Source organism: Verruconis gallopava, assembly GCF_000836295.1.
Source record: "Verruconis gallopava strain CBS 43764 unplaced genomic scaffold supercont1.7, whole genome shotgun sequence".
Lineage (NCBI taxonomy): Eukaryota > Fungi > Ascomycota > Dothideomycetes > Venturiales > Sympoventuriaceae > Verruconis > Verruconis gallopava.
In genome coordinates, this window is record NW_015622143.1 from 368,302 (window position 1) to 386,526 (window position 18,225).

At 48.3% G+C, this 18,225-nt stretch overlaps 7 protein-coding genes across 7 annotated transcripts; 4 read left to right on the forward strand and 3 right to left on the reverse strand.

Annotated features, from left to right (window-relative positions):
* The first annotated feature begins 556 nt into the window (after positions 1-556).
* PV09_02770 (uncharacterized protein) lies at positions 557-2,032 on the forward strand. Its single transcript, XM_016355868.1, has one exon. It carries the CDS (start codon positions 726-728, stop codon positions 1,641-1,643), a length of 918 nt encoding a protein of 305 aa, XP_016216174.1. The 5' UTR covers positions 557-725; the 3' UTR covers positions 1,644-2,032.
* Positions 2,033-2,533: 501 nt separating this feature from the next.
* PV09_02771 (uncharacterized protein) lies at positions 2,534-3,376 on the reverse strand (the record flags this gene model as incomplete). The annotated part of the gene is made up of 3 exons (XM_016355869.1): positions 2,534-2,974; positions 3,014-3,103; positions 3,164-3,376. 3 exons carry the CDS (start codon positions 3,374-3,376, stop codon positions 2,534-2,536), a joined length of 744 nt encoding a protein of 247 aa, XP_016216175.1.
* A 1,022-nt stretch (positions 3,377-4,398) lies between these two features.
* Positions 4,399-9,049, forward strand: PV09_02772 (xanthine dehydrogenase). Its single transcript, XM_016355870.1, has 3 exons — positions 4,399-5,087; positions 5,140-7,112; positions 7,163-9,049. The coding sequence occupies exons 1-3, from the start codon at positions 4,659-4,661 to the stop codon at positions 8,847-8,849; spliced, it is 4,089 nt and encodes a 1,362-aa protein (XP_016216176.1). The 5' UTR covers positions 4,399-4,658; the 3' UTR covers positions 8,850-9,049.
* On the reverse strand, positions 8,951-10,371 carry PV09_02773 (uncharacterized protein). The gene is made up of 4 exons (XM_016355871.1): positions 10,106-10,371; positions 9,983-10,052; positions 9,476-9,926; positions 8,951-9,410 (listed from the first exon to the last, which is right to left on the reverse strand). The coding sequence occupies exons 1-4, from the start codon at positions 10,318-10,320 to the stop codon at positions 9,352-9,354; spliced, it is 795 nt and encodes a 264-aa protein (XP_016216177.1). The 5' UTR covers positions 10,321-10,371; the 3' UTR covers positions 8,951-9,351.
* A 96-nt stretch (positions 10,372-10,467) lies between these two features.
* Positions 10,468-11,315, forward strand: PV09_02774 (uncharacterized protein). Its single transcript, XM_016355872.1, has 2 exons — positions 10,468-10,545; positions 10,638-11,315. Exons 1-2 carry the CDS (start codon positions 10,472-10,474, stop codon positions 11,086-11,088), a joined length of 525 nt encoding a protein of 174 aa, XP_016216178.1. The 5' UTR covers positions 10,468-10,471; the 3' UTR covers positions 11,089-11,315.
* Positions 11,316-11,446: 131 nt separating this feature from the next.
* On the forward strand, positions 11,447-15,447 carry PV09_02775 (uncharacterized protein). Its single transcript, XM_016355873.1, has one exon. It carries the CDS (start codon positions 11,571-11,573, stop codon positions 15,225-15,227), a length of 3,657 nt encoding a protein of 1,218 aa, XP_016216179.1. The 5' UTR covers positions 11,447-11,570; the 3' UTR covers positions 15,228-15,447.
* PV09_02776 (uncharacterized protein) lies at positions 15,217-17,583 on the reverse strand. The gene has a single exon (XM_016355874.1). The coding sequence runs from the start codon at positions 17,521-17,523 to the stop codon at positions 15,481-15,483; it is 2,043 nt and encodes a 680-aa protein (XP_016216180.1). The 5' UTR covers positions 17,524-17,583; the 3' UTR covers positions 15,217-15,480.
* Positions 17,584-18,225: the final 642 nt, after the last annotated feature.

An 18,225-nucleotide genomic window follows, 5' to 3' on the forward strand; every position in this document is an offset into this window, starting at 1 on the left:
CTGGTGCGAAGTCCGGTGCGAATTTTGATTATGATTAACTTTTTTTTCTCTCGCGCATACCGTCCTTTGTCGCACGTGACGCCGTTGAGATCAGCAAATTGAAGCGATTCGAGAAGTGAAATCGTCTCTCTGGCAAATCGACATAAAGATACAAGCTTGATGGCCGCTTGCGTTGGAGCAGGACTCGTAGTAACTTTGCTCCCGTCTACAACGGTTTCCGACGATTCCCAACTGGTCAGAATGTCCAGCAGAATGAAACGTCGAGCCTATTCTCCTGCCCTGCCACTTGCACGAGAAACTCCTCTCCTCTTGCCCCCTTCTCTTTCTCAATTTACTTAGTTTATTTCTGAGTTCAAATTCCATTTTCTCGAGAACAGGGACGCTGGTCAAGAAGCGTCTTGAATCCGTCTCTTTTGGTCTTCCCAAAAAGTGATTCAATCATGGCAAACTTCTGGAGACCTGAAATCAACGACGCGCGTCGAGTGCGAAAGACGTCATGCAAGGCAGACTTGTTGCGTCGCTTCGCAATGATGCCAGAGACGCCGTCTGTCGCATATGTTCTGCTTCTTAACTGACGGATTTCACCTGGGGTTTACGTCACTCTAGCCGAGGGCTACACCAATCAATTGGACCCTTGACTGCGTACTTGTTTGTCATCCTGTGGCAAGCATTCACCAGCTTTTGCAATTAATCTCCCACATCATTGCGAACCATCGACTTCAACAATGTCATCGAAATCCCTGTCGCGGACAGTCGTCAGACTCACAGCATCTGTCAGCCATCTTCCCACCACGCAAACGGCGTGTAGATTCGCTGCGCAGAAGCCGCGAGCAATTCATACACGCACAATACGTCCCAGCATCGTAGCTCGAACGTGTCGAAACTCTTCAGCACTGCAGTCAAGGCGGTCTCTTTTTATACAAACAGAAGAAACCCCGAATGCGGATGCGTTGAAGTTCAAACCGAACCAACGCATTCTCCCTGAAAACTTTCCATCTCCGTATTTAGAATATCTGTCGCCGCGCTCCACGCTACAACCACCACATCCGTCTCCTTTAGCTGCACAGCTGCTGAATGTGGACGGTGTTACTTCGGTATTCTTTGGAGAGAACTATATCACAATCACCAAAGATAGCGCAACGCCATGGGCACACATTAAACCCGAAGTGTTCAGTTTGATCACTGAAGCAGTGACCTCTGGCCAGCCCATTGTGAACACCGTGAAACAAAAGGAGGGCGAGGCGGCCGGTCAGGAAGGCACGGAAGCGGATAGTCTTGCGGCCTCCGATGATGATAGTGAAGTTGTTAGCATGATCAAAGAGTTACTCGACACTCGGATACGGCCTTCGATTCAAGAAGACGGCGGTGACATCGAATTCAGGGGTTTTCACGACGGACAAGTCTTACTCAAGCTGAGAGGCGCATGTAGGACCTGCGACTCGAGTACCGTCACCCTGAAGAACGGCATCGAAAGCATGTTGATGCACTACATTGAGGAAGTCCAGGGCGTACAGCAAGTGTTTGATGAGGAGGAAGAAATCGCGATGAGAGAGTTTCAGAAATTCGAGGAGAGACTGAGGGCGCAAGGTCATCAGGTGCCTCCTTCTACGACAGCAAAGGGCAGCATCGACATGGTCGAATAACTCCACTAAGGAAATAGGATAGTCGCAGAATCACAACATCAACTTCTACTCCATGGCCCGTGCTATCGGTTTCACTCAAAACTCATGGCCGCTCCCACTAGCGTAACACAACTATCTTTGAAGGCCTAACAATACCAGTCCTTCATTTCCCACCACGTCTGGACGGAACTTCCGCATCATCAGACCTCTTATTCCTGATGCGAACGGCACAGTATCCACCACTAAACTGTTATTTTATCGTTATTCCAGAACATTCGCAAAGTGGTATGGTTCTCACGTAGGGTTTGGTAGTGCCAGCAACAGTAGCAAGAGCTTGTACGCAATTTTATCAGTTTTCATTCGACCTTATCATAGCGGTCTCTTTCTGACGAAATCCCAAAGGCTTAGAGGGTACATCATAACTAAGACTTTTGTGTGACCGTCTCGTTTACTAATTTCTCGCCGCTATTGGCCCGAGTATAACTTGCCAAGTCGAAACCATCCCGATTATCGTCAGCAAACATGTCAGCGCGGTCCTCGAAGATGGAATCATCATCAAGCAAAGGCCTAGGATATCGACGATGAGTCTTTGTTCCATTGCTGTCGCCCATTGTGGCAGATGGCGTAAGTGTGCCTCTCCTGGTGGCTCTTGGCGTTCGTATACTTCCTAAGCATACACGAAACAAGGGACGGGTAGCTGCAAGAGAACATGCTATTATGCCCAGCCCAGGCTCGATAGTCGAACAAATGGAAGTCTCGTTTGTTTTCGCTGTATACGAATCATGTTAGGACGCAGACGAATACTAGGAAGAGCATCCCTTACCAAAGAACGCAGACGTTGTTGAAATAAGATATTTTATGTACTTCATCCGGACTATGGATGCTATTCCACCACTTGAAAGAGGGTCAGATCAGTTCTCACACCAAAAATTCAAGACGACATACATTGTGGGAAGCGCCAAAAGTAGTCCGGCGACTAATTTTTCGCGCGTGGACATCTGCGATTGACACAGAAGTTTGATTGGGAGAAGTGCCATTATGAGATCCGTAAGCGCAGAGATAGCCGCCGCGGTATACGACATCCCCAGAAGGCTACTTGAACTTGTGCACTTCTTTTCAAAGTTGAGGAGAAGAAATGTGGCAGCACTTCTGGGAGGGCCGCATTGGAAGATTATAAATATCATGTAAGCCAGATTGAACGCGGTTGCAACGCTGATGGTGCAGTATAGTATTTGACGTTGGTATCTACTAACGACGATTCGAAGGAAAAAGATGCCCGCTGAGATCTTTAGCATCAACATCGAAGCAATGTATAAAACTTCAGCCACTCTGAACCACTTCTTACGTGTTAGCTAAGTGATGTCAAGTCAAGTTTTGCTCACATCAATGACTTTATCAATCTCACTTGGCAGAAGATAGCCGTGGCCTGATATTGCTTTGCTTACAACATAAGTTGCACAGCCATAAACAGTATAGATAAGCTGCAGGAGATATTAGAGTCGTGATCTTTCCTCTGACTTCAGCCAATAACCTATACTTACCAAGGTCACTCCAAGTGCCAAATCATCCCACCCTAAGCTTCGAATTATAGCTGCTCGAGCGTAGAATCGTAGGAGGAAGGAAACCCACGACGTGAGAAGTAGAACAAGAACACAGATCCTTTCAGCAAGACCTCCAGCGTCGCTGGTCTTCTCTAGTGGCAGGACATCTGTGCGCAGAATATTACGATGGATTGAACTCAGGTCCGTGAGCATGATGGCAGAAAATTCTGAGAGCGAGTTAAACGCTTCGTCGAAAGATGATTGTATTGTCTCTGCTTGAAAGTGGCTAGATTTCCCCAAGTCTCTAGGCAAGGGATATGGGGCGCAGATGGAAATGCTGGGCGACAAGGCTTGCGACTCAGCACGAGATCTAAGCATCTGCGTTAGATCCACGGAATGAACATCACCATTGTTGCGGAGAAGGTTTCAGAATGCGGGGATGGACCACATAATTGTTCTTCTACTCGTCAACTCAGTTGATCCGTGCTCTTTGCTGGGCTGTTATGTCAGCTAATGCTAAATCCATCGACTTTATTGCCGGACTGCGTATCCACGGCAGCCAGAAGTCTGGTTACACGTGATACCGTAAGGCGTGGGACGACGATCCTGTAGCAAGGCCTTGCACGCGGGTGTCAGGAACATCTTACCCGAGAGACGCATGTGGCCTAGATAGCGGAAGCATAGAACTACGAGTGCGGCTGAGATACGAAGAATGCATGTCAAGACTGCACCAGACGCACTTTACATCTCACACTGGCTGCCGCGGTAAAGCTGGGCGTGGAGGAAACGCATAGTTGTACATGCATAATGTATGCAACAAAGGAGGTTAGTCTCTTCAATGAGCAATAGCAAGATGGTGTGTATATCATCCTCGTGCTTGCCTCTGGCTGTCCATCTTCGTGTCTCATTATGCGTTAACTTGTATATCGAGATAAAGGCGCTATCCTCCTTCAATCTTACAGGCGGCCTGATATTCAATCAACCAAGTTTTGAACAAACACATTTACCCTCTTATCTCCAATTCCTTTTCATTGGCATTCTTCCTGAATATATCTCGCGAATCTGGCAGAGTTGCCTTGCGAGGTGGTTGTGATTGGTCGCAACTTGGCTGAGTTTCTCCACCTCTGGTCTTGCCTTGACGTTCGGGATCCGCCGATAGATCGGATCGGTGCCAGGCGGTCGGAGAGCTCCCACTAACCACATCGTCGCTTTAAGCAATTGATAAGCTACCAATCGTTCCTTTTTGTGGGGATAACGCTGAGCAATTTTTGATATATGTTTCGTGTGGAAGCTCAGAGCTCGTTCAAAAACTCGTGTGCTCGTTTCTTTCTATTGCTGAGCCGTAACGTATGACATCAACCTTACCCAACCGATATCTCTAATTCCTGCCTGCGATTTGGCCACCCAGGTCGTCTTTGACTAGTCCTCTCTTTCGTCTGCGCCTTGGGAGAATGTGCTTCGTTTGAGTGACTGCCATCTTGTTCATAGCACTGTCATGGCTCCAGGACTCGTCGAACCGGCAGTGAGCAAGGATCCTGCTCGAAGATTAGCGGATGTTACGGCCGACTACGACGACACTCTTCGCTTCTATTTGAATGGGACAAAGGTTGTACTCGACACTGCAGATCCAGAATGTACACTCTTGGAATATTTGAGGGGAATAGGCTTAACTGGCACTAAACTAGGCTGTTCAGAGGGTGGGTGTGGCGCGTGTACGGTTGTGGTCTCACAGTTTAATCCAACTACAAAGAAGATCTATCACGCCAGCGTTAACGCCTGTCTCGCCCCTCTGGTCAGTGTTGATGGAAAGCATGTCATCACAGTTGAAGGCATTGGGAACGTCAACAAGCCACATCCAGTTCAGCAACGAATCGCAATGGGAAATGGAAGCCAATGTGGTTTCTGTACACCAGGAATAGTAATGGTATGCTCCTAACTTTTGCCACAGAGCTTTTATGCGCTAATCAGAAGGTAAGAGTCTGTATGCTCTCCTAAGGAACAGCGAGCATCCTTCCGAACACGAGATCGAAGAGGCCTTCGACGGCAATCTATGCAGGTGTACTGGTTACAGACCGATCCTCGATGCGGCACAATCGTTCAGCTCAAGGGCAACAGGATGTGGTATGGCAAAGGCTAATGGTGGAAGCGGTTGCTGTATGGAGAAGAATGGTATCAATGGCGAAAGTGGCGGCTGTTGCAAGAAATTGGCAAACGGCAGCGACGAACTATCTCCAGAGATCAAGAAATTTGATGCTCCAGAATTCATAAAGTACGACCCCGAGACCCAGCTCATCTTTCCACCGGCGCTGCGGAGGCATGAATTTAAACCTCTAGCTTTCGGAAACAAGAGAAAGAGATGGTACAGACCTACCACGTTAGAGCAGCTACTCGATATCAAGGCTGCGTACCCTTCAGCGAAAATCATTGGAGGAAGTACCGAAACACAAATCGAGGTTAAATTTAAGGCAATGCAGTACACGGTATCTGTGTTCGTTGGCGACATTCCAGAACTGCGGCAATATTCCTTTCACGACAACTTCGTCGAAATTGGCGGCAATGTCGTCCTAACGGACGTCGAGCAGATTGCAAAGGAAGCAATTCAACACTATGGTCCTGAAAGAGGCCAGCCTTTTGCTGCTATGTTGAAGCAGCTGCGATACTTCGCTGGTAGGCAAATTCGAAACACGGGAACACCCGCTGGCAATATCGCCACCGCCTCCCCAATTTCCGATCTTAACCCAGTGTTTGTCGCATCTAACGCCATATTGATTGCCAAGTCAAAGGAAAAGACGACTGAGATACCGATGTCACAGTTTTTCAAAGGCTACAGGACCACTGCTTTGCCAACAGATGCCATCATATCCAGCATCCGTGTTCCTACAGCTCGAGAGAATGGCGAATACATAAGAGCTTATAAACAGGCCAAGAGAAAGGATGATGATATAGCCATCGTTAATGCCGCCCTTCGTGTCACGCTTGACGCAGATAACGTCGTCGAGAGCGCCGACCTTGTTTACGGAGGCATGGCTCCGATTACAATTAAGGCAAAAAGGGCCAGTGAATTCTTAGTTGGTAGAACCTTTACCGATCTCAAGACCCTTGAAGGTGTCTTTGGCGCTCTTGAACAAGACTTTGATCTACGTTTTGGCGTTCCAGGTGGCATGGCGACTTATCGCAAGTCATTGGCACTTAGCTTCTTCTATAAATTTTACCACGAGGTTCTTGCGGAGATCGGTTCACGTGAGGTGGAGGTTGACCACCAAGCAATTGGTGAGATCGAGCGGGCCATCTCTACGGGCAAGAAGGATCATCTGGTTGCACTCAAGTACGAGCAGAAGATTCTAGGAAAAGAGCGTCCACATGTGGCTGCTTTGAAACAATGCGTTGGTCAAGCACAATACACAGACGACATTCCACATCAAAAGAACGAGCTCTATGGCGTGTTGGTTTTGTCAAGCAAGGCACACGCTAAGCTCTTGTCGGTTGATCCGTCTGCCGCGCTTGACATGCCCGGTGTGGTGGAATGGGTTGATCGCCATGATCTTCCAAACGCTAAATCAAACTGGTGGGGTGCTCCAAACTGTGACGAAGTCTTCTTCGCAGAAGATGAAGTCTTCACAGCAGGTCAACCCATTGGAATGATCCTTGCCGACACGCGTCAGCACGGCGAGGCTGCTGCGAGAGCTGTCAAGATCGAATACGAGGAACTTCCCGCCATCTTCACGATCGAAGAAGCTATTGAGAAAGGCAGCTTCTTTGACCATTTCCGGTATATCAAAAAGGGCGACGTTGATGCCGCCTTTGCGAATGCAGACTACGTGTTCGAGGGTGTGTCGAGAATGGGTGGGCAGGAACATTTCTATCTCGAGACTCAGGCCTGCCTTGCTGTACCGAAGCCCGAGGACGGAGAGATGGAAATCTTTAGCAGCACTCAGAACCCAACAGAAACGTGAGTATGGATTTTGAAACAATCTGAACACGAAGCTGATAATACCCTAGCCAAGCATATGTCGCTCAAGTGACCGGCGTCGCAGCAAACAAGATTGTTAGCAGAGTCAAGCGGCTCGGTGGCGGTTTCGGTGGTAAGGAAACGCGTTCGATTCAGCTCGCGGGCATCGTAGCCACCGCTGCAAAGAAGGTTGGGCGGCCGGTCCGCTGTCAATTGAACCGGGATGAGGATTTCGTTACATCTGGACAGCGTCATGCATTCCTCCACAAATGGAAGGTAGCTGTTAATAAAGACGGAAAACTGCAAGCCCTCGATGCAGATATTTTTGCAAATGCAGGATGGTCGCAAGACTTGAGTGCTGCCGTTGTTGACAGAGGTCTCTCCCACGCCGATGGTGTCTACATGATTCCAAATGTGCATGTACGAGGTCGCTTGGCGAAGACGAATACTGTTTCTAACACAGCATTCCGTGGTTTTGGTGGCCCTCAAGGCCTCTTTCTTGCAGAATCATATATGGAGGAGATTGCAGATCATCTCAAGATCCCAGTCGAAAAGTTCCGCGAGATGAACATGTACAAGCCTGGTGAGATCACACACTTCAACCAAGAACTCAAGGACTGGCACGTACCGCTCATGTATCAGCAAGTCCAGGATGAGAGCGATTATTGGCGTCGGAAGGCCGAGGTTGAGGAGTTCAATAAGACTCACAAGTGGAACAAACGCGGTTTAGCCATTGTGCCCACTAAATTTGGCATATCTTTTACAGCACTTTTCCTCAATCAAGCCGGCGCTCTTGTTCACATTTATCACGACGGATCCGTTCTTCTGGCCCATGGAGGAACTGAGATGGGTCAAGGTCTGCACACAAAGATGATCATGATATGCGCTGAGGCCCTCAAAGTCCCACAGGAATCGGTCTTTATATCTGAAACTGCTACTAATACTGTAGCCAATACGTCTTCAACTGCAGCCTCGGCGTCATCTGATCTCAACGGCTACGCTATCTGGAATGCCTGTGCGCAACTCAACGAACGTCTTGCTCCGTACAGGGAAAAACTTGGTCCAAACGCCACGATGAAGGAGATCGCACATGCGGCTTACTTTGACCGGGTGAACTTGTCTGCGCAGGGATTCTACCGGACGCCGGATATCGGCTATGTATGGGGCGAGAACAAGGGTCAAATGTTCTTCTACTTCACTCAAGGCGTGACCGCTGCCGAGGTTGAGATTGACACTTTGACGGGAGACTGGACGTGTCGCCGCGCAGATATAAAAATGGATGTTGGGCGCAGCATCAATCCAGCCATAGACTACGGCCAGATTGAGGGTGCCTTCGTACAAGGACAGGGTCTCTTCACTACTGAGGAACTGCTGTGGCACCGTGCAAGTGGTCAAATGTTCACCAAAGGACCTGGCGCATACAAGATCCCTGGTTTCAGGGACATTCCTCAGGAGTTCAACGTTTCCTTGCTCAAGGATGTTGAGTGGGAGAACCTGCGGACGATTCAAAGAAGCCGTGGTGTCGGAGAGCCTCCTCTCTTCATGGGTAGCGCAGTTTTCTTCGCCATCCGTGACGCGCTGAAGGCTGCAAGGAAGCAGTGGGGTGAGGAGAGCGTGCTATCACTCTGGGCACCGGCCACGGTAGAGAGGATTCGAACGAGCTGCGCGGATCCGATTGTGAAGAGGGCAACTGTCGTGCCTCAGGAGGGAGAGAAAAGCTTCTTCGTCACAATCTGAAAGCTGATGTCTCGCCTTAGACACTCATAAGATGCGGAACAAGAATATTATGCAGATGTGCCGCATAGCCATTCTTTGAAATTTAGACACAATTATGACTTGTACGAATGTCGAAAGCAATGTGATTCTGATGTTATAATGATATAGATGTGTGCATTGTCTCCTAAATATGGACCGCGAAAGTTGAATTTTTTGTCTCGCACGAGAGTTGTGATTGTTCGTCATTTCAAATACTCTTCTTCCTTGCCACTCTTTAGCTGAATGCACTCCCGTAGCTAATTACGATCAAATCTAATACCGCCTCTTCAGACGGTGTATCAAGCGTTCATTCTTTGATAGGTACGATCAGCTGGTTGTCTGACTGAACTTTCCCAAAATATCATGAGATAGCGAGAATTTTCTTATATATGGGGTGATAAAAGGCATTTTCTGGCCCAATCCAGCTATTGACAGAAGGCTGTAGTGTCATAGCAGAGAGTCACATTTTATCATCCTCCCCCGTTCAAGTAAAGCCAGCCATGGGGACGGGTTTCAGATGCCCGTCTTTGTCATACTTTGCTTCTAATTCGTCCGTCAGTATTTTTAACGCGGAAACGACAATTAATTCGACTTGGAGACTGGCTTACTGAAAAATGTGTAGTTCAAAGTTACCGTCTCTATTCCTTTCATATTCGGGTCGTCTACAAACGCTGGATCAATGTAAAAGAACACTGGCATATCCACTGTCTCCCCAGCGTTTAACCTCTGCTCTTCAAAGCAGAAACACTGTATTTTGCTGAAATACGGCGCCACCTGACCTGGAGCAACGCTGTACGTCGCCACTCCAATGATGTCATCTTTCGACGTATTTGTCGCCGTATAGAACGCCAGTGCGGTCTCGCCAGGTAGAACCCGCACTTCACGCTGCTGGGGAGTAAATTTCCAGGGCAAGATCGATGACACTTGAGAGTTGAATGTGATGCGAATGCGCGGGGCGGTTGTAACGGGTGTGAGGCGAGCGGAGGGATCTTCGGAGTCGCCAGCGCCGTGACCTGTGGATTTGATCGGCTGGCCGCCCCAACCCATTTGTTGGCATATCTATAGATGCTCTTTAGTCTTGTATTGATTGAGATTGGGATGCAGAGGCCACGAACTGTCTTATATAGCGGCACGGATCCGTACGAAAGTGCAACCGTCCCAATTATGAGGCTAAGACTGTAATATCTTTACTTTCGCAGTTAACGTATCGTTCGATCATGTGTTAAGGACAACCATACAGCAATGTCTGATTTTTCTTCTTATACTCCGCCTGAAATTGTGCCATTGATGCTGGCATATCCTCCCGGTTGACCTTCTGAATGGTGGTGAGATCTCTTCTCGGCACTCGCCATGACATCCACCGCGTCCGTGGTATTTGCGTTGTCCGACATGACCAGCAAACCCAACTTGCTGAAGAGAAAAATGACTGCGATGTTCTCGCAGACGGACCCATCTCGAAAGGATAGAACGTACTGTGAATAGAACTGTGGGCTGAGTGATGGACGTCAAGAGTTGCGGAGCGGAGGTCACTTCCTGATTGGGCATGGGTGATATCCCAAGGGTTTTCCTATGCGCAATGTAGTTAACAACATTTATCGAGCGTCATGAACGCAAGAAAATGTGAGGTATGCCATGACCTGGAATCAAAGTACAAATGTCCTCAATGCGAGCTGAGATAGTATGTCGGCACTTCTTCTTTTGACTTCAAATTGTCTTTACGGTCATTTTCTTTGCTGCGTAATTTTTTGGCACTGTGGCTAATCTTGTAAGTTGTTCGCTCAACTGCTTCAAGCTACATAAGCAGCTCCATGAGTCAAGTACAGATGCAAACGCGTCTTCCGCTCTCAGAGATGAATCCTCTGCTCCGTCGGTGCAGCCACATCGTACCCAACAACCAGCCAAAGTTGATCCGTACACGGCGTTAGAAGAGCACCCTAACTTTCAAATTCTCTTTAAGAAGTACCCTGACCTTAAAAGTCAACTCTCTCGAGTCTACCAGGCAACGATGAACCCCAGCCAGCAAGATGAGTCTTCTCTGGGTGTGCAACAGAAGACTAGGGATCGTGTACGTGGTCAGTGGACTCAGGAAAAAGGAGATGAGTTGGCAGCCAAGTTGCTTGCTAAGTTGGCAAAAGAGCATGAGGGAGTGAAAGAGTTCATGGCATTGGTCAGAATCGTGTTTGATAGCGAAGAGGAAGAAAACGGCTCCCAGGAAGGATAAACATTGGAGGGCATATGCTGAAATAGGCACCTGTGGATTGACTAGAGACGCATGAACGTTGAATGAGAAAGTAACTAATACGATTCAATTGTTCAGATGCCTTCAAGAGATCGTCAAAGTTCAGGCATAGAATTAGACGGACTTCTACCAGGAGGATATACAAGACTCTTAATCAATGCAAACAAATAAGTGCCATGTAAGAACTAATTCTTAAGCGCAAACGTTCACCTGAATGAACCAACTTAAAGTTCTATTTTATCAATGTGTGATGAAGAGTTCCCCACACGTGCGTACATTGACCCCTGTCCCCCTACCACCCACGCGAGGCGTGCAACTTCGAACTAATAACAACATGCAACACCAAACCTCGCAAAGTACCCTCCTAAACGCAAAGCCACCTCCAGAGAATCCCGACGCTAAGCATCTCTAGTGCCCCAGCTCATCTTGGAAGCCATGGTATCTATGTTTCCTTGCCGATAGCTATGTCGTTCAAAGTTGGACAAAAGGTCCAAATAGCGGACGGGAGAGTGGGCATAGTTCGCTTTATAGGCGAAGTTTCCTTCAAAGAGGGGCAATGGATGGGTTTAGAGTTGGAAGATCCTGATGGCAAGAACGATGGCTCCGTTAGAGGGGAGCGTTATTTCGACTGCCCGCCTAACCATGGCCTCTTCATACAACCATCACCCTCAATCGTTGTACTCGAGCAGCCAAAGCCTGCTGCACCGACGAAAACAAATAGCAAACCGACCGCAACTTCTGCAGCGAGACCGCGACCTTCGAGCATAACATCGTCTACCTCAGCTACGGCACGATCAGCACGGCAAAGCACATCTGGACTCGGAGAAGGGAATGTTGGAGCTAAGAGAGTTTCAGTACTGCCTGCTACTGCGAAACCTGAAGCGAGGAGGCAGACAATGGCACCTCCTTCCACTACTGCTGCACGTCCCTCGCGCCCATCGATAGCACCTCGGGTTGGTGCTTTGAGTCCTAAGAAGACTTCTGCACCGTCATCGCGACCATCTTCTGTGAGTGTATCTTCACTTGCGAACAAAACTGCCGGGATACGCTCTCCGCCTTCAGGAGCTAGTCCCTCTCCAGGTTTAGACAGAGTGTTGAGTCCTGGTTCGTCAAGCTCTGGCTCAAAAGCAAATCAAAGGCCTACTCCTGTCGCTGCTTCGTCCACGAATATTTCCAGCTCAAGTGCAGCGGCACGGGTAAATATGAACTCGAGCAAGGCGAACCAAGAGAATGAGGCAAAAATACGGATACTAGAGAAGAAGGTACAAGAGCTGCGACAAAAGGTACAGGAACTACAACCTCAAGCGGACAAAGTTGAGCGGTATGATGGCATAATACAAAAGTTGCAGGGCAAAGCTCAAGCACAATTCGCAGAGATCAATGAGCTGAAGAAGCAGCTAAAGGAGTCAGAAAATGGCTTCGCACAGATCGAAGCTCTGCAAGCCGAGCACGATACCAACATGGAGCTAGCAGCCCTTGACCGCGAGATGGCGGAAGAGAAAGCTGAGGCTTACAAAGCGGAGCTTGACTCGATCAAGGCGCGTGCTGAAGAGCTAGCTCTTGAGAACGAGATCTTGCGGAAGGAAAACGAGGAGTTGAGCAAGGACATGAGCCCGGAGGAGCGAGCAAGCCAAGGTTGGATGCAGATGCAGCGTGAGAACTCGCGACTACGTGATGCGCTGATACGACTGCGGGATATGACGCAAGAGCAGGAGTCCGCGTTGAAGGAAGAGATTGCCTTGCTTGAAGAAGAGAGCGAAGAATTGGCTAAATTAAAGGAAGAACACGACATCACGAAGACGCGACTCCTAGAGTCGGAGGCTGAAGCTGAGGATCTGAGGGAACAGCTTGAGGCTGCCTTGGGCGCGGAGACGATGATCGAACAATTAACAGAGAAAAATCTAGAGATGACTGCCAGAATTGAGGAATTACAGAACACCGTAGAGGACCTGGAGAATTTAAAGGAGCTCAATGATGAAATAGAACTGAGTCATATGGAAGATAAAAAGCTGCTCCAACAGGAAATTGATCTTAAGGAAGCTTTGCTCATCGAATCAGCTAAGCGCGTAGTGTCTCAAGAAGAGGAACTTGCTGATCGCGACTACACTATTCAGAGGTTCCGGGAGCTGGTTATGAATATGCAATCGGACTTAGAGGACATGAGATCCTCGAAGGAGCTCACAGAGACACAAGCGCAAGAGCTGGGTAGTCATTCACGGGCTATGATGGACCTCAACAGACAACTGCAGGCTTCGGCGTCCAATACACGTGTCAAGACCATCGAGATGGAACTTCGCAAGCTGGAAGCTCAAGAAGCCGCCGAACATCTTTCCATCGTGCAGCTCTTTTTACCAGAAGCGTTCCAATCTGAGCGCGATTCTGTGTTGGCGCTTTTGCGATTCAAGCGCATAAGCTTCAAGGCGCAACTTTTGCACGGCTTCATGAAAGAGAGAATCACTTCACCAGGCCCACACGCTACAGCCGATCAGCTTCTGGCGGCTTGTGACGCACTCGACAAGCTGACGTGGATTATGGCTATGTGTGAACGCTTCACAAGTTGCATTGCAACGAGCTCGCTCGAGCAATTCTCTAAATTTGAGAGCGTTCTGTATGAACTCGAACCTGTTGAACGCTCTCTGAATGGCTACATTGACAATTTGCGCAAAGATGAGCTGCGAGATCAACAGGTTGCGGATGGGCTTCAACGTGCAATTGCAGTCATGCAACACTTGTCCGAACTGCATCTACACGATAGCCCTGAGAGCTTCGCGAATGAAGTTCTCATGAAAACAATGCTTATGCAGAGTAATCTTGAAACCACAGCAGCGGCGCTGCAGATCATGAAAACCGAGATTTTGCGTGCCATACCGGCTTCAGAAGATGGGGAAGATTCTATGTCGGCTTTCGCATCAAAGACGGATGCCCTTGCCATGCAATCTCGGAGTGGACGAGTTATTGTGGGCAAAATATTACGCTCTCTGCAAGATCTAAAATCGCGATGTCTTGCACTAACGGCTGATTCTGACACCACTTTTGAGGTTGGCCAAGGAATGACTGAAGACCTAGCTACTACCCTACGGTCACTTGGTACGGTGCTTTACAACTCGATACATGATGAGGATCGAGCCACTTCATTCACCTTTGCCGACCTCATGTTCGTCATGCGCAATTTCAACAAGTCTCAAGATATGGATGTCTTCGCACCTTTGCAAGCAAAGATGAAGGCTCTACATGAACGTCTCGGCGATATCCTAAATGTGGCTCAAGATCTCAGTAATACAGTGGAGTTTGAACAGCCCTCCCCTCCCTGGGTTCTTCGCTCCTTGGCGCTCGCTCAGAGCAAGCTCGTTTCACAAGACGCGCAAGCAGAGATTGCTTCTCTCAAGCGCGAGATCCACGAGCGTGGCACAACCATCAAACTGCGTGAAAATGAGCTTGAAGAAGCAAGCGTCAAGATTGAGCTACTAGAGAGTAGGATGAAGGATTCCGCCAAGAAAGCAGCTAGAATCAGCGAGCTAGAGAAGATAATTGAGCGCGCAACCACAGTGGAGAAAGAACTAGAAAGAAAACTGGAGGAGAAAACGTTACTTTGTGTTCGAATGGAGGATGAACGCGATTCATGGATGCGGAAGGCCGCTGAGATGCAGGCTCAAGAGCCAATGGGTGCAAACGGTAAGGATAAGCGCGGCGCCCCTATGGGAGGTGTTCATCTCGTGGGTACGAGCCAGGAAATGGAAGCATTGAAGTCGAACATCAAGACACTTGAGTCCACGATACGTTTCCTCCGCAAAGAAATGCGACGTACGCAGCACGAGGAGCAGAGAATCACAAACGCATGGCTCTCGCAGCCGCTCAACATTTCTGATAACAAAAACATGCATGCACTCCTACAGAAAAGGGAGGAAGCTAGACAGGCATTCAATGCAATTGCAGATTTGCCAGCCGTTGCTGCCCCAGTGGCGCCTGGATTCATGAAGGACAGGAATGAGAGACTCAAGTGGAAGCCAAGAGCGTTGACGACGAGGTATCAGCTTTATGAAGCCGAGGTGCAGTGGCTGGATGCGAAAGAATTAATGGGAGGAGAAAGAGTCAGGAGCGCAGGACCTGTAATTGTGATGTAGGAAAAATCTGCAAACAAATATTTGCTGGTCTCTAGCGCTGAAGTCTATGTCAAGATCCAACACTATGTGACTCTCGCCGTCGTCAATATTGACTTGGCCGGCTACTCAACTACAAGAAGACCGTAATGAACGCTACTGACGCTCCCATACTTCAGCTACGCACCGTGTTATGTTTTCATGGTAATCAATGGGTATAACCATGCAAATAAGCAGTAGCCAGTGTTTGATGATCTCATTCAAATTACAAGATTGATCAATGCAGAGCTCTTTCCCAGACTTTCCTTGCTCTACTTCCCAACTCCTCCTTGAACCCTGCACCTAACAAATCGATCACGGGCTGAACGTCAGGCGGTTCAGGCAAAGTCATCATCTCTAGTACTCCGTTCACTGCTGCCGTACCTTTATCTCTTGCCGCTTCAACCCCAACGCCCACTTTTTCCCTAACACTCTTGTCTTTTCCCGTCCTTACGGGACCATACGCCGTAGCGGGAGTTATTTTCGTGCTATCGAGAAGTTGTTGCCACTTCACAAGGTAGACTCCTGGACCTGCATCAGGACTGCGGAATGAACTTGCGGTCGAGGAAAAGAGAGCATTCCATTTATCCTGTGAGACTGAGGAAACGGCCATTGTATAAGCTGTGTACGAATCAAGAGTACGAGCAACAAGGTCTTTCTGTTCATTAGGCAGCTTGCAGAAGAGCTTGTTGAGCGCGTCCGTCATATCCCCAGCACCACCTTCACTCTCCTCCAGAGAGCTTGGATCTTTTCGTCTGAAATGCAATAAGGCCCCTTGAGCATATTTGACCCACTTTTCAGCGAGTTTCTTGTCATTTTTGACTGCTTGGTGCAAGAATTTGTGCACTGCATATTGATATTTGCGAAGAAGCTTGACGTAGTCCTCTACTGTAGGCAAAGATCTCTGCGGGGGTTTAGGTGTCGAAGGTCTCGAGGGAATCAACTTCGGTGTCCCGGGCTGAGAGGGCGGAGTAGTATTCTCTCCACTTCCTTTGGATAGCTTGATGAAATCTGTCAAGAAATGTTCAAAATCCAGAAGCGTACTACTTAAGTCGATCGCATTGTGACATTCGCGAATAATTGGCTCGTACGCAGCGACCATGTCCCTGATCGCTTGCGTTACAATGTCTGGGTTCTGGTTGCAAAGAATATTTGATAATTGTTGCCGATCTCGAATAGACAACTGTATTGAAAGAAAATCCATAGCTTTGCCGTGTTGCTCTGCACTAAGCTTTGCATTTATTTTCTCGTCGTCAAATATTGCTTGGACTAGTGATTTGGATTCTCTTTCGCTCGTTCGTCTTCGCTCATCGCGAACTTCTCTAGCTTGCTTCATGTGGTTCTTGACAGCAACCATGTGCGCTTTGGAAGGAGCGTCTTTCGCCTTTTCAGCCTTCGCAGTCTGTTTCTGAAGTTCGCTGATATCCCACCCAATGACAGTAGAAGCAATCTGCTGCAATAAATTCATTCCAGCATCAGAATAGTTCGTTAGCCCAAAGAAGCTTGTTACGGAATTGATCGTCATCTTTGTCAATAACAGCTTCACCATTCCGTTGATCATAGTAGCTGCATTACCTACTCTTAATGTCTGCCGCATCGTACCGTATGGTACCAACCGATGTATGTTTTCCAACACTCGGACGAGGTATGGACCATCAGGCGATAAAATCATGATATAGTGCAGAATTGACGCGAGGTTGACTAGAATATACTCATGTGCTGCCTGCACTCTCAGAGTTTGGTCTTCTAGCCTGTCCGTAACGCCTATCTTCTCTTGAAGGTGCTGTGCCATATTTCCATAAACCAACTCTTGCAAAAAGTCTTCCCAACCGTCTTTGACGTCGTTCGCGTCAGATAGATCATAGTCCTGTTCCACACGCTTCAACTTTCGCCGAGGCAGGCCACCAAAGACACCTCTGGTCGGATATTCTATCAGAACAGAAATCGCTGCAGAAAGTGTCTTCCGCAAGCCTATGGTGCCTTTGTCATAGCTCTCGGATAATTCAGCCTCACCGAATTTTCTGACAAGACACTCTATCCGATTTCGCCAAAACCCCTCGCTTATATCCTTGAGTCCGGGCAAGGTCAGGACAAAGCGAAAAAGGAGCGTCTGCAGAACAGGCGAATCCGAACTCTTGCCAGGTTCTATGGCGAATGGGGGGCCATAGTTGTTGATCGCCTCAGGGTATTTGTACCGCTGAATTTCATTGTAGACCTCGTAGTGGGTCAAAATGTCGAATAAGGCATGCGCCTGTAGCGGCGAGAGCGAGTCCGGTGCCATTCAGAATCGATGTGGGTGAATGCATCGTCTACAGCAAACTGCAGATAGCAAAGACAGCCGTCGTCTCTCTCCATGCGCTTGGCCTCGTCGACAATGACGTGGGACCCACCAGGTATTCAACGTCCTCTGTTGCCGCCGAAGTCGGCCAAGACAAATCACGGCGGCCTCCTAGAAAAAGGTATCGTCTCTGGATCGAGTATCATAATTACCATTATTGACATAGTAGCTGGCGCTGACCATGTGCTGGCTTCAGATGTTCTGATTGTCAGGTCCTCATGGATGTTGGAAATTAAGACATCATTAGATAGCGATCTATCACTAAATCAAGTCAAACTTCGACGCAGCGATGCGAAAACACAGGTCAGCATCTGCGCTGTGGACATTACTTCGTTGTATTCGCGATGTTGAAGCTCATACGTCAACTCTCCCAAACTGGATGCGAGATATGCAATTGCTTCAGCTTCAATATCAAGATCGTGAAGACGCATTTTGCGCTACACGTGAAATGGTTCTCGAAGGTTAATGTAGTCAATTGGGCGCAATAATTATTCGTATTCATTTCCTGGAGACGGATCAAAGGAAATAAGAAGGACAGGCCTTACGAGCACGTTACACAAAGACCGAAGAATTGACCAGGAATACGGCTCGCGAGAGGATGGGTATGCTGGTATCGGCGCCTCTTAGCCACCAAGAAATCTTCGC

Coding starts and splice junctions, on each gene's coding strand:
- PV09_02775 (XM_016355873.1), top strand. CDS start 11,571: ATGTCGTTCAAAGTTGGACAAAAGGTCCAAATAGCGGACGGGAGAGTG.
- PV09_02776 (XM_016355874.1), bottom strand. CDS start 17,523: ATGGCACCGGACTCGCTCTCGCCGCTACAGGCGCATGCCTTATTCGAC.
- PV09_02770 (XM_016355868.1), top strand. CDS start 726: ATGTCATCGAAATCCCTGTCGCGGACAGTCGTCAGACTCACAGCATCT.
- PV09_02774 (XM_016355872.1), top strand. CDS start 10,472: ATGAACGCAAGAAAATGTGAGGTATGCCATGACCTGGAATCAAAGTAC. Junction 10,546..10,637: donor CCTCAATGCGAGCTGAGATA/GTATGTCGGCAC, acceptor TAATCTTGTAAG/TTGTTCGCTCAACTGCTTCA.
- PV09_02773 (XM_016355871.1), bottom strand. CDS start 10,320: ATGGGTCCGTCTGCGAGAACATCGCAGTCATTTTTCTCTTCAGCAAGT. Junction 9,927..9,982: donor CCGTGCCGCTATATAAGACA/GTTCGTGGCCTC, acceptor GAGCATCTATAG/ATATGCCAACAAATGGGTTG. Junction 9,411..9,475: donor TTTGAACTACACATTTTTCA/GTAAGCCAGTCT, acceptor CGGACGAATTAG/AAGCAAAGTATGACAAAGAC.
- PV09_02772 (XM_016355870.1), top strand. CDS start 4,659: ATGGCTCCAGGACTCGTCGAACCGGCAGTGAGCAAGGATCCTGCTCGA. Junction 5,088..5,139: donor GTACACCAGGAATAGTAATG/GTATGCTCCTAA, acceptor TCAGAAGGTAAG/AGTCTGTATGCTCTCCTAAG. Junction 7,113..7,162: donor ACTCAGAACCCAACAGAAAC/GTGAGTATGGAT, acceptor ATAATACCCTAG/CCAAGCATATGTCGCTCAAG.